Raw genomic sequence first — 15,786 nt, 5'->3', positions numbered from 1 at the left:
AACATGACAATGCCAGACCACATACTGCATCAATTACAACATCATGGCTGCGTAAAAGGAGGATCCGGGTACTGAAATGTCCAGCCTGCAGTCCAGATCTTTCACCCATAGAAAACATTAGGCACATCATAAAGAGGAAGATGCGACAAAGAAGACCTAAGACAGTTGAGCAACTAGAAGCCTGTATTAGACAAGAATGGGACAACATTCCTATTCCTAAACTTGAGCAACTTGTCTCCTGAGTCCCCAGACGTTTGCAGACTGTTTTAAAAAGAAGAGGGGATGCCACACAGTGGTAAAACATGGCCTTGTCCCAACTTTTTTGAGATGTGTTGATGCCATGAAATTTAAAATCAACTTATTTTTCCCTTAAAATTATACATTTTCTGAGTTTAAACATTTGATATGTCATCTATGTTGTATTCTGAAAAAAAATATTGAAAGTTGAAACTTCACACAATTGCATTCTTCGTTTTTATTTTTTATCACAGTTTGTACAATTATCTTCCTGTTACATGTTTATATTGTTGTGGAAAGTGGTAGCTTTAAGTTGAGGCAAACTATAGAATTCCATATATATATATATATATATATATATATATATATATATATATATATATATATATATATATATATATATATATTGAATAATTAAACAAAACATTGCTCTTTGAAGGCTTCCAATTAATCCATCTCACAAAATAAGAATCCTTTGCATCTCGGCTTCTATTTAATAGATTTAATATAGTAGGAATTTTTTTGATGTCTGAATTTTTTTCTTTGGGTTGCTTTGAGTTAGATTGGTTGAGAGGGAAATTAGGGCATTATTAAAAAGTGCAACATATGAACTAAATGACCCCTCAGTGCTAAGCTACTTCTCCAATACAGCACTATCAGCAGATTACCTCCACCTGAAGAACTCGGGATTCTTTCACTTCCGATCACAAATTACACAATAATGGCGGAAAACCAGATTATGTTTGATGCTCCTGTGTCACGATGAATGTGGTTGTTGTATCGTGTAACGTTAAATGCAATAACCAAGCAACAGCAAAAAGCAAATCATTTGAATCCTAATGGCTGCCATTCTGTTATATAATATCGAGCTTTCTCTGGGAAGAGCTTTCAAAAAATTAAGAGGTTAAGCTATGTAGTTAAGAGGCTAATGCATGGAAAAAGCCTTTGGACCCTAGCTGAATTAAATCCAGCGCACACAATGACACCCCATTAACGGGATGGAGGACACCAGGAATGCCTGAATCCAAATGCTGAGCAGATTTCCAGGTGGACGGGAGTCAAGAGCCTCATACTCCTGGGTAACTGCACTCTGCCACCTCGGCTGATTTGACAAATGATTCTGTATCAAAGGGCTGCACACACATTTGACTTAATTGATTGTACAGCATGTGGCAAAATCCCTGATTGGTTTAACTAGGAGAGCAGGAAACCTGCCATAGTTTTAGAAAAAGCCACGCACAAGAGGGAAAAAAAAATTAGTTCCTGCCTTCTTTTAAGTATGACTGATTAATATTGAAATGTGTTTGAAAAATGGGACAAATTAATCTTGTTCTAATGCCATAAATCATCTGATCCGTGTGGGTTTATGGCTGTAATTCCAGAGGTTAGTATTCCTTTCATTTCTTCATTAGTTGGGTCAACCACAGCCAGAGGACCTTGTGAGGGGCAAGTCTATAAATGCAGTACCCTGTACACAGACCCCGCTTTAATATGGCTGTAAAAAACCAACAAGTCTGCCAATTAAAGAGACACCACATTAACACTGCTTTTGTAATTGCAGCCAAATGTAGGAGCAGAATAAAGCGAATGGAGGACCACGATCACTTCTCTGCAACAGAGATTGGTATAAATTTGCTAATGTGCTAATGTGAAAAAAAATGATTAAGAATGGGTATTTAACTGTTATAGTGTTGATTGATTTAATTTACTTTTTTGATATTTTTTAATAATTACATATTTGAGGAAAAATATGTCTAATTTAATTTTCAAATGCCTAGAAATTTCAATAATAAATATAATTAAACAATTACTGTTAAAGCTGTGTTTACAGTTGACTTTCTCAGTGTTTTTGGAGGAGGCATGAATGAAATGCAATAATTATCCCTAATTATATACAAACAAACAAAAACTGTGGCAACAAACACTACTGTTCAAAAGTTCTGTAAGATTTTTTTTTTTTCTGCTGTGATATAGAAGCTGAATTGTCTTCAGTGTCAAAAGATCTTTCAGAAATCAATATAATATGCTAATTAACTGCTCAAGAAACATTTCTTATTGCTATTTGTAAAAACAATAGTGCTACTTAATATTTCAGAGGAATCTGTGATACTTTTTCTGGATATTTTGATGAATGGAAAGAACAGAAGAACAGCATTTATTTGAAATAGTATGTAATGTTAAGTAACAAATGTCTTTACTGTCACATTTGATAAATTTAGTGCGTCTTTGCTAAATACAAATATTAACTTCTTAAAAAAAATTACTGATGTCAAACTATTGAAAGATAGAGTGTTCAGCGATTCGTTCGGCAATCAGACAACACTGGTTGCACTGTACATGTTTTATTCGCTAAAATCAAAACGAAAGCATGTTCGAGATCTGTTAACGGAACCAAACGTCATACAGTCCTGGTATTTTCTATACATGTGGAAAAGAAATCTGAATAAGAACCTGTTTTTGGTTCCCGACCCTACTGATGAATCAAAACAGCTATAAATATCCTCAACACAGATGCACGCACACGCAACCTGCTGCACGGCAGACTTGAGAGCGGGGCGGCCGGTGTACCTTTTCTCTGTTTGACATGAACATGCTGTGCTTGCTAGTGACAGGCTCAGCATAGCCCTGCACCCAGAGGTCACAACTGACCTTTCCGATTGTGAGTTTTTCCAGCTCTACTACATGTTTGTCTAAAGATGTCTGCCAAAGCATCCTCAGGCGCTATGCTGAGACGGTGGTATGGGTTCAGGCATTTTGCTGCTTGTCTTCCAGCATCACGCCTACTCCCTCCTGAATGGCGCATATATGCGAGCGGAGCCCCCAACGCAGAGCACACCGCCTTGAGTTTTGCATGCTACGTAGTTTAATTGCTGCATGACTAGCCTGTTGTTGCATGGCTTGAGGGATTTCCATTTATTATCTAGTATGAATCATTTTTAAGATGTGCTTATTCACCACCGGTTCTCCCAAGTTCAAAACACCATTTGGAGTAGGATGTGGAGGAGTGTGCGGTCACAAGGGCCAATATCGGAGCGGCGGGGTACTGTATCGGAGCGGCGGGGTAACGTGACATCACGGGGAGAGATGAAATAGGATGTGGGGGGTATGGTGGTCGCACTGTGCCTGGATCGGGTGGCTCGTGCCAGGGTTTCACATGCATCGCACACAGGGAGGGAAGGGTCAAATTCTGCGCTCCATCTGCCATCTGCTTTGGCGGCTCGACAGGGAGGCTCTGCGACGTGGTGCCTGCTAGGGTTAACTTGAAGCTTTGGTGAATGGCGTTTAAATACCTGCAGAATATCAGCTGGGTCGTCCATCGGATCGGCAGAACAGATGTGCCTGCTGTAATGTCAGACAATTGATCACTTTCCCTCAAGTCGGTGCCACTTGATCAACGTTAAGCGCGGAGATGTGACGTATTTGACGTTCTTCACGTTCTGTTTGGAGTTGTGAATCTCTCCACTTTCACTACTGACCTACTGTGAATCACAGTGGCTGGAATGAATTACCGCTGAGAGGACAAACGCATAATGTAAGATATTATTGGGGAATTTAACAATGCTCAGGCCTCAGGGACTCTCACGATGTAATGTATGGCTTTTGGAGTACAATTGCTATGGAAACTAGAAGCCCTGGGTGACCAAGTTGCCCACCCACACGGACAGCCGTTAATCATCTTCACTGCAATCCTGGCACAGCAGAATTTGGCCAATGTGTCAAGCAGCAATTATGTATACTTAGTGTTCTCTCCAACCCCCTCGGCTTCGCTCTCTCATTCTCCCGCCATCCTTCTCTTCCCCTCTCCTTTCCATATAATCACGGAGCTTTTAAAAGCTCTCTGTTCATTAGCTCCCTTTCATTGTGAATGCATACAATGCCAGCAAAGAAAACAGGACCGGTCTTAGTGCCACACAGTACGACATTCCTATTATAGAAATCATATCTATCCGTTTAGCCATTATACTTTCATTCGGTGCTGAGTGACATGCCGAATTACTCCACTGCTCCATTGCTTTCTTTGCATATTGGCTTGTGCAGATCACAGGCGCTAATGGGAAGCGACGAGACAGAGATTATGTTCTGCTGGTTGCGGGGAAACTTTAACGCCATCACAAATCGGTGGCATCCCTTCATTACCTCCATCCAGATCAGCTGTTTCGAGGAGAGCTGACAGCAACACGGGAATTGCAACGCTCTCCATATTTCAAGGACAAAACGCTGCAGCAGGTGAGTTCGAGCGCATCAGCACTGTATATAACGTGTTATTAGAGGTGATCTCGACAGGGGTGAAGCGCAGCGGGCTTATGTGAAGGACAGGTCAGCAATTAGAGCCCCGTTGTGTGCTGAGAGGTTCAGGACAAAGCTGATTGCCTTTTTCGTACATCTTGTGATGGGCACCTGGGTGATTTATATAAATATTTTGCCGCTTTCTCTTGCAGCTTTATTTAAATTTTGTTTTGATTGTGTTTTTTATATTGATGGCTGATTGGTTGGATTGCTTGCTGGCAGGCTGTCGGACGTGCTAGTGCCTGACTTTCAGTGACTTTCCTGCGCGGTATTTACTCTTGACCCACCCAGTCAACCAGAAAAGTAAATGAGCATTTTGGCACATTTGGGGTTAGTGGACTGACAATAGTGCGAGGTTTGGCAATATAACACATTATTTGGCACATTTGGGGTTAGGGCTGTGTGAAAAAGCCCAAGCTAAACTGCTGAAAAGCAGAGGCAGCCAGCTTTCAAGTAGGAAATGTACTTTCTTTTTGTTCATCTGCACAAAGAATTTGACTGATTCTTGTCACTGTTTTTGTAAATCTTGAGCCCAAAAAGCATGAAATCACTGATAATTTGGCATCTTGTAGCAATACTATGGTTTAATTCAGGGCCTTGTTTCCAACCTGAGATAAGACACAATAAAAAGGAAATATCTGCTGTCATGCCTCCTTGCTCTGGTTTGTGGCGGCGTGGAGAAATAGACATGTTATTCTATTTCAACGTATTCAAGCAAAAAACAAAATACAAATATTCACAGAATAAAATGATCTCCCAGATAAAAATGTCCATGATACATGAGCACTAATCATATATACATATACATATACACACACACACACACACACACACACACATATGATATATTTCAAAATATGAGCGCGGTACAAAACATAATGAAAAAGTTCATATATAATGATCAACCTCTTTTGGTGTATTTGGGGGTTTTTTTTGGTGATTTTGTATGGGTGATTTGTGGTTGTTTTTGTGGGTTCAAATAACAGCATATATGATATATTTCATAATATTAGATCGATATTGTTGGTGTTTTGGTGGCAATGTTAAATGTAATCTTTAGCCAATCTCAAAATGACCAAAATTAATCATTAAACACCAAAAACTAAAAGCAATAATTTTTGAAAAATTTTAATTTGTTTTGTATTTGTAGTATAGTATTATGTGTTATGTGTTGTTTTTTATTTATTTTATGAGTTATTTTGTCAGCTTATCACTAAAATATATTATTTTTACAATAGTTTTATGGACAAGGGCATGTAAAGCAATGTGCCGAGATCGCTATTTGCTTATTTGAGGGGATAATTTGCATCTATGCATGCGGTAGATGCTTTTTTCAGGTAAACATTTAATCAGTTCATGCATACCCTGGGAATCGAACCTATGATTTTGGTGATGTTTGCATCAGAGAATGTTTGTGCAAGAGAAATTTCCAACAAAAAAAGCAAATCCTGTGACGTCAACAACAAAATACACATTTTTGCGTTGTTTTTCCCTTCTGTTTACATGTTAGAAAAGACAAATTCTGGGCTTGTGATCTACCAGTTTAGAACCACTGATTCACAGAGATGCAACAAACTGTAACGGCTTTATCACACAGTGAAAATACAATGCCTCTAACAGGCAGAACCATTAGTAAGACAGTGACTTACCTTGTGGGGGCACGTGGCTTGGACAACAGGGAATGTTTTATCTGGAGTCTGGCTCTGGTTCTAGAAGAAAAACAAATCACTCTGTGTTAGTTATTTTAGTTGGAATAAAACTGTTGTATTCGAGCGCGGTTTCTATAAATTGCATGTTTCGTAATAAGGGAGAACAAAGTTACCTATTACATACACTTATTCTGAAGAAATGGAAAAGCCAATTGAGTGAATAAAGGTTAAGGTCATCAATCTGCGCTGGTGGAATATACTGCCAACAGATGGTTACGGCAAACCTTCTCCATACAAGCCTATTTTTGTGTCCACTGCTGAAAACACGGGCGTAACACATAGCACATGCTTCATAACATATGCAAAGGTTTTCAAACAGGATTTCATTAACCAATTAGCATATTGTAAATATGGTGCTACATCAGACTGATACATGAAAACCAACACTAAAAAGGTTGCACGTAGGTAAATCAACAAGGTAACAACAGATGGTCCTGCTGTTTGCGATTATGCATGATGCAGGGCCTCTGCGCACTGACAAAGGCAGCGCAGGGGGAAATGACCATCTTGAAGTGACCTCGCATACATATGATGAGGGAAAAAAGCCTGCACAGCAGGGGACAAACTTCTGTCCCTAATATTTGTGGGACGCTCAGTTGATTCCAAGCAGGTGCTGCCAGTCATTCTCTTACATCGAGTTATCTTCTTTTTGTAGGACTAATGCTCTTTGACACTGTTAATGGCTTCCTTATGGTATCACCAAGAGAGATGAAACATTGAGCGGTCCAGACTTCAACATCTATATTTCATCAGCACTTAGAGGAGTCAGCATCGGCTGTGTGGTAACCTCACTTCACACCCGCTGTCGGGTAAAAGACACACATTGCGTGGTCAGCCCTAGGCATCTGAGATAATAGAAAGGAGTTTTGTGCCACTCCTGAAGGGACAAAACTCTACATAGACATAGGTTACAAGATTTTAAATTTTTTTGCGCAATTGGCCAATTATGGAATCATCCTTTTCCTTTTCAACCTGATTCTTACACTCCTAGAGACAGTTTTTCCTTTAATGAGCTAGTTTTAAACAATACATGATATTGTAAGCTGAGCAGAGCTGGCTCAGGAACTCAAGTATGGGGAGACTAATAAAGCACATGTTCTTCTGGTTGCAAGGGCAGCTCAGAGGACATGACATGTTTATTCAGGAGAGTCGCTGTCAGCATCGCTCACATTGACCTGTGTCTGCTCTACTTTGATCAGTCAAAACATCTATTAAGCTCTCTGTTAAGAACAGTGCAATTTGAACTCAATTGCTCCACATGGTACAAGAGCAACAGGGCTATTCTGATTTTCTGAATAACATTGCGATTGTGATTTTTATTTCTAATTTTAAATTTAAATTAAGATTATTTTTATTTTTTTGAATTTTAGTTTTAGTGATGATGGTTACTTTTTCTATTTTTTATTTTTTGTGCCACCTGTGAAGCAGAACTGTCATGTCTTTAAGCAACACACAGCAGTTGTGTTTACTAGTTTACTAGTAGAATGAATCACTGAACCAAATTGGTTGAGTGAATGATTCAATGACTCACTTTCAAATCAATATAGTTAAATTAATCAGTTGTATGAATGATTCAGTGGCTCGCTCCTGAATGAATCAGTGTAATTTAATGAATTAGCTGAGTGAACAATTCAATGACTCACTTTTATATGAATCAATTTAGTTAAAGGAATCAGTTGAATAAATGATTCAATGGCTTACTTCTAAATGAATCATGCTAAATTTGGATCAGCATATTAGCATAGTACTCTGGCTATTTTTGTCATATAACAATATGGTAAAAAATAGTAAGAGTAGTATATTAGTTCTGAATTTAGCATCAGTGTAGTTGAACAAATAAGCCAAGTAAACTATTCAATAACTTGCTCCTTAATAAATCAATGTGCTGTATGCTGATGACACGGTTATTTAGCATCAACATATCTGGTAGGCAGACTGTGTTGGAAAAATTGCCAACAGAAAAGATTTACAAGAAAAGACAGAGTTACAAACATTGAGAAAGTGTCAGCATTGTTTTTGATGCCTCCATTTAAACTTTAAATACTACAAAAAGACAAAGTCCATTTTTTTGTGTGTTGCTTGGTTTCTTTACAATTTTGATTCTACGGTAACAGAATCAGTATATAAAGTATATAAAAATGAATATCAGTTACCCTCTGGCTTTGTGCCGATGTTTGTTTAATAGTAGTCTTAATGGTATTATTGAATAATGCTTTTTGTTGGTGTGATTATCAATTAAACTGTGGATTAGTTATGAAACAAAAACATACAGGACAGGAGAGAAATCTCTCTGGACAAACTGCATTTGTGTTAATGCTTTATTTCCTGTTTAATGTTTTGCTCAGCCACGGTTAATTATTTAATATGACAGGTATGTTGCGCTGAGTGTATTAACTTGTCCTGCATGTTTAAATAATATATGATCCCATTAAAATCTGACATAGACGACAGACACACACGCCACCGGGGCTTTATTCATTTGCAGGTACACAGGCACTGTTATCATGCGGGGTTGACCCAGTGTGTTCGATTGAATGGCCTTTTTGTAATGTGCTGCAAAATTATACCTTGCACTGAAAGCCTAGGCTATGCAAATGCTACATAACTGCACTGGTAAAAGCAGATGACTTCAATGCTCTGCTGTTATTTTGGAGAGCGGATAAGTCTATAAAATAAGTGCGGATGGAGGGAATGGTTTTCAAATAGTCGCTTTTTTACAAAAGAAAAATCTTTATTGGTTTCTTCCATCCTTCTCAGCTCCTTCCATAATTCATGCAGCACCAGTAAACTTGTGAAAGCAAAATGTGATTTTGTCAAGGTTGTGAAGTGCAGTCAAATAAACATGATGGAAAATGCCAGATAGAAGGCAAATTTATTATCTCTTCTCATTACGTGTTACGTCTCTGCTTCACAGTACAGAGACAAATTAGTTTTTATCGAGATGCCAAATTGCTAATATTAAACCTCTCTGCTGTTCCTCCCCAAAACAAGCCATGGAAGTGATTTCTACACTTCACTCTGCTGAATGTTTTCCTCTCCAAATGGTAGTTGGGAGAGAAAGAGAGCAAGCGGTAGGCTGCAAAGAGCCGTAATCTCCTTGCCAGCAGTGCTGAGGCTGACTGATGCTCAATGTGCCATTGCTATAAAGGAGTGCTCTTTGAAATGACAGCCTCCCACAAGTGCATCAAGACACTGAGGTTTCTTGCTCCTGGTGTGCTCATTTGCTAAGCAGCGTGAAGCCCCTTCTTTTAGGCCGGTCTTGAGAGCTGGAAGAGGTCTCAATTAGACATCTGTAATGACTTGGAGGTGCAGGTATGCTGGATCTGATTCTGGTATTACACCCGCATCAGTCTGCGTAAAGAAAAAAAAAAGGCGTCTGGATGCTGTGACCACAAAAAGCACAGCCCCTTGTGTACCATTTATACAGATAATAACTGATTCCAACTTTTAATATGCCTCGCTGTATCAGTGAATATGCTGTTTTGATGGAAATTAAATTCGCTACTATTCAAAAGTTTGGGGTCGGTAGGATTTAAAAAAAAAAGATAATTGTTACTTTTGTTCAGCAAGAACACATTAAATCAATCAAGAGATACACAATAAAGACAATTATAATGTTACAAAAGACTTATTTTTAAAATAAATGCTGTTCTTATGAACTTTCTATTAATCAAAGACTCTTGGGGGGGAAAAGTATAATTTGTATTATTTAAAAAAAAAATGTTTAAACAGCATTGTGTATCATTTTTCTTAGGTTTTATTGAATTTGTTATTAGCAATTATCTAAAAATGTTAACATTTATACCATGATATCTGTTGAAATATCTAAATTAAATAGTCTTTTTGTTAAGCAACATGTAGTTTCACAACAAATTAATCTCTAAACTGTTACCTTTAAACATTTTATATATACACTCACTGGCCACTTTATTAGGTACAACTTGCTAGTAACGGGTTGGACCCCCTTTTGCCTTAATTCTTCGTGGCATAGATTCAACAAGGTGTTGGAAACATTCCTCAGAGATTTTTGTCTATATCGACATGATAGCATCACGCAGTTGCTGCAGATTTGTCGGCTTGAAACGAATCTCCTCTTCCAACACATCCCAAAGCTGCTCTATTGGATTGAGATCTGGTGTCTGTGGAGGCCATTTGAGTAAAGTGAACTCATTGTCATGTTCAAGAATCCAGTCTGAGATGATTTGAGCTTTGTGACATGGTGCATTATCCTGCTGGAAGTAGCCATCAGAAGATGGGTACACTGTAGTCATAAAGGGATGGACATGGTCAGCAACAATAAACTCAGTTGGTACTAAGGGGTCCAAAGAGTGCCAAGAAAATATCCCCCACACCATTACACCACCGAAATCTGTCCAGGCAATGTTTTTCCAATCTTCTATTGTCCAATTTTGGTGAGCCTGTGCGAACTGTAGCCTCCGTTTCCTGTTCTTAGCTGACAGGAGTGGCACCCGGTGTGGTCCGTCTGGCACCAACAACCATTCCACGTTCAAAGTCACTTTCTGTTTCTTTCACACCATCTAGATGCCTAAATGCATAGAGTTCCTGCCATGTGATTGGCTGATTAGCAATTTGTGTATGTGTAGCAACTGAATAGGTGTAAATAAAAAAGCGGCTGGTGATGCATAGAGTTCATATACTTATACATACATATATATATATATATATATATATATATATAATATATATATGTATATATATATATATATATATATATATGTAATATATATATATATATATATATATATATATATATATGTATATATTATATATACATATATATATTATATATATCACCAGCCGCTTTTTTTATATATATATACACACATATATCAGCCAATCACATATACTATATGCATTTATCTAGACATATAATATCAGAAAGTGACTTTGAACGTGGAATAATGTTGTTATGATAAGAGTAGACGGACCACATACTAAACTATTGTATATAGCTAAATATACATATATATAGTAATATATATATATATATACATATACATATATATATACATATAGATATATATATATATATATATATATATACAACTTATTTCATTACAATGGATCCATTTAGCTTCAGATGACACAATGCAGTTTATTAAAATGTAAACATATTAATTGCATGATAAAATGTTTAAAAAACTTAGAAAAATACTTTTAAAAAATCAGCTGGTAAAGGCACTTGTTTCATAAAATGACCCAGGTATGCGTGACTGTGCTTCTCTTTATAATAAACGATAAAACCTGTTTCGCTCAAAAGTGCTGTGGGCCACATAATAGCCAAGATCTAATTTGGAATGATATATTTTTTTTATTTACGGTTGCCAACAATGATAAAGCAAATTTTGTCACATACACAGAGCTAGGTGAGGAAACACGGCCGCGCACACGCTTCTCTCACACTGACACTACTGTATCCCTAGGCCATAATGTGCCTGCTATGTGTTTTAAAAGGATTAGCTGCATTAAAAATTACATTTCATTCTCAAACTGAGCAAAACAAAGCAGTTCATGGCAAACATGTTCATTTATTACTGCTTTGCAGGGGTTTAAATACAAAGCATGAATATTTAATCACAGCTAATCTGATCTGGTCGTACACTTGCATGCATTTATTATGAAAATTTAAGAAAATGACAGATACAGTGTACACTACCAGTCAAAATTTTGAAATGATTAAAATTTTTTGATGCTGATGAAGAAGTCTCTTATGCTTACCAGTCTGCATTTATTTGATAAGTACAGTAAAAACAGTAATATTGTGAAATATCATTACAATTTCAACTAAATCTTATCTATATGAATATATATATTTAAAATATAATTTATTCCAGTGATGTCAAAGCTGAATTTTCAGCATTGTTATTCCTAAGCTATAATAAAATACTATAATAATATTAATAAAATGAATCATAATCATAAGTATCAGTAGATACATTTAGAATGTTCTTTTGAATTTTCTATTCACCAAATAATCCTATAAGAGAAAATAGTCATGATTTTCAGAAGAAAAGTTGTTTTTAAAAGAGATAATAAGAAGCATTGAGTACCAATAATAATTGAGAAGCAAATGCGCATATTAGAATGATTTCTGAAGGATCATGTGACACTGAAGACTTCAGTAATGATGCTGAAAATTCAACTTTGCAACACAGGAATAAATTACATTCTAAAATATATTCAACCAGAAAATAGCACTGTTCAATTGTACAAACTTTCCCACAATTTTACTGTTTTTACTCTAATTTTAATCAAATTTATGCTGCCTTAGTGGGCATAAGAGACCTCAAATACAAAAAGCTTAATGATTGTAAACTTTTGACTGGTAGCGTATGTGCAAAGTCACAAAAAATGAGCCAATCAATTGTTCCTAATGTAGTTGTGCCTTCTGTTTGATATTAATGGCGCTGGCAACACAGTTCTCGAGCGAACCCGCAAATAATTCTGTTACTCTCTCTCTCTCTCAGCCAGCCCTCATGAGATAAAAAGCCTCAGGCTGAGAATTGGCAGGAGCGAGCGCCGAAGTACTTTTCACCTTAAAAGCAATCTTAAAGAGAGGGTCTGACGTCGTCACATTAACTTGTCTTCTCCGATACGCACCAGGTGGAGAAGACTCACCGCGATCTCAGACGACTCCCATTTAAACTCACAAACAAGAGCACTATTCACCCAAGGCAAAATAAGGAGCAGGGCTTTTCTGGCAGCCTGGCACAGCGAGGATGCTCTGGCCCAGTAACATTCTCCTCACACACTGGGAGACTTTGTACGTGTTACTTCCTGGCTGACACTCAAGAGTACTGAGCGTTAAATAAGTTGCACACCCCTCGCATGCTCTTGATTCTGTTGTCTCCGTTTATGACATTTTCTGTTGTTGTTGTTGTTGTTGTAATGTGAAAAGGCGAACCAAAAAAATATGGAGAAATAAGAGGAAGCAACAACAACACTCACATTTCTCTCTGTGGGATTAAAACGAGGTCTGTATTTTAAGGATTATCAGATGCTTTCGATCACGTGACTTCCATGTTTTTGATCTTGCGACACAAAAAAAAAAGAAAATGAAAACATCTTAGTAGCAGTGGCACCACATAAAACGACAATGTGATGACACTCGTGTAAAATAAAGAACCTAACATGTCTGGTTTATTTTGAAGTGGTAAAGATACTATGTTAGGTTTTGTCAGGTTTTGGTTGTTTAATGTTGTAATACTTATGCATGCAGCATGTCTGCCTTTGGAGTGGGTTAGGCAACTTATTCTGTTTTCCTGGATCTTTCTTCCTGTTTCCATTTTCGACATCCCTTATTTCTGAAAGAGTAATGGTACAGGGTTTCCAGTGTGAAGCGGGTGCTCTGCACACAACAGTAGATCTGCTTTAAAGTCCCCCGGCACTGCTATCAAAGTGCTTCTTCACAGTTGATCATTAGCAATTTAAAAGCTTTAGGCAACTCAGAGCCCTCAAACTGAGCAGTATAATTTAGCGGTGGCCTCGGCCATACAATTAGAGGACCGCACTGTACATTTATCATATTTGGGACTTCCACCCCCCAAAAGAAATAAAGGGTATTTGAGTTTGTGACTGATATGGGGTTTGAATTCAGTAACTGTGAGCCGGAGTGTCATACATTTTTGCAGACGTAGAAAAAGAAAAGCATTTTATTGTTCTTCAGGATAATTTTCGAGTAAGTTCTCTCCTAGATAAAATCCACTATGACTCGAAACAATTATTTTGATGTGGCTTCGAGCGACGGATGCTTTCAATTTGAGTGGTCCACCTAAAATCATTATAAGGCACGGTTTCAGGCACAAACCATCAAGGACAGGCCGAGTATCATTTTAATGGCAAAAAAATAAAAAAATAAAATAAACCCTACCAGGCAGGCAAAGTAAGTAAGTCCTGTCATTCATATCCAGTCTAAATTCAAAGATTCAGATCTGTCATTTCTGTTGTTTTTGGCCTATATGTGGAACATACCAACTAGAACATAACATCATAACAGCCACATAGTTTAACTACATTTGCATTGCCTGAAGGAAATATAATGTGCCTGTGAGGGAGCCAAAACAACAGTGTTAAAGTTTTAGGTAAGTTTTGGTTCTGTGTAAATTAAATGTTAAATGTTTGCCATTTGGCATCAGGATTTGTCTTATTTTAATTTAATGTTAAATGAACAATAATGAGTATAAAAACAAACCATTGCCCTTGTTTAGAATTCATAAAGCAACACTACGTGAACAAAAATGGTAGGATATGCAAAGTGCATTTGTAAAAAGGCATAACCATAACACATAACAAACTTGCACGTTTGCATATTTAAAGTTCAACCCCAACCAAAGATATTCAAAAATGAAAATATAAATAGTTGGCGGCTATAGTCTCGTGGAAAGAGCGTCAACATACAGTGCATTTGTGATTCGGGCTTTCCGATTTTGAGTCCCGGTTTGCGGACCTTTCCCGATCCCGTCCACTTCACTTCCTTTCAATACAAACTGGCCTATATCACAATAAAGGCCAAAATGAATCTGAATGAAAATACAGCTTTAATAAAAGCTTTAAATACATTTTTTATTGTATTATTGAATGAAATAAAATGTCGTTTGTGAATTTCAGGTGACTATGTGTGCAGCATTTTTTTAAAAAAAAAATTCACATGAGTGCAAAGTAACATAAATTTTGGGGGGCGACAACCATCTCTAAAATTCTCAAAATCCCCTAGTACATTGATAAGTTGACACATTTACATGCGTGAGTGAGTTGTCCAAATGACTGAATCACACTGACTGAAACAAGTCTGACGATTCAGACTATTTTCATAGAAAAGAAACATTTTCAAAGAGTGATTCATTCACAGATCAGGCATCTGTAGTTCTGATTCTAAACAGAAGGCAGAAAATCCAGGACACACTGTACATGATGTGATTAGTAATATATTTTGGAGGGAAAATATGTTTATCGGTAAGGTTTTACTGGGGCTCGGGCCACAAAAGTTAAATTTGCCAATTAAATCTAAGCTTCTGTGAAATGAACAGAACACCATCGCAACACCATCACAGCTGGTTATTTTGAATAAGTCTGATAATATTTTAAATTTTTATATATGTATATATATATATATATATATATATATATATATATATATAAAACTTAACATTACTCATTAAAAAAAATGGTCAGTTCAGTTGCTGCATCTTACGCAGATGATTGTAAACTGAAACATACAGTATGTCAAATTATGCAAGTACACTTATGAAAAGCGTATGCTTTATGATGAGTTAAATGTTGTATGTTATGCTTAATATGTATAGAAAGAGTCTAATCGTCATATGAACTCAGGCACAAACTGGCTTTGTTTTATGAGTAGTGAAGTAGATTTCAGAAAACAAATAGTATCTTATTTTTGAAAAACAAACAAAAACTGGTTTTCCATATCATGAATAAAAACAAAAGAAAGAATATATGGGCCACCTCCCTCAGACTCCTTAGAGACCCTGTCCCATCCAAAATAAAAGCAGTAGGAATGCCTGCTTCACGTAAA

General features: G+C 37.0%; 1 protein-coding gene across 1 annotated transcript in view; it reads right to left on the bottom strand.

Moving 5' to 3' along the window:
* The window catches only part of pcdh11 (protocadherin 11), a 96,476-nt gene that overhangs the window by 24,446 nt on the left and 56,244 nt on the right, over window positions 1-15,786 (bottom strand). Inside the window, 1 exon segment of the mRNA XM_042770333.1 lies at window positions 6,174-6,233. Coding sequence (XP_042626267.1) covers window positions 6,174-6,233 — 60 coding nt within the window.

The sequence above is a fragment of the Cyprinus carpio genome, chromosome A14 (assembly GCF_018340385.1).
Source record: "Cyprinus carpio isolate SPL01 chromosome A14, ASM1834038v1, whole genome shotgun sequence".
Taxonomy (NCBI): Eukaryota; Metazoa; Chordata; class Actinopteri; order Cypriniformes; family Cyprinidae; genus Cyprinus; species Cyprinus carpio.
This window is presented reverse-complemented; position numbering and strand designations above follow the sequence as displayed.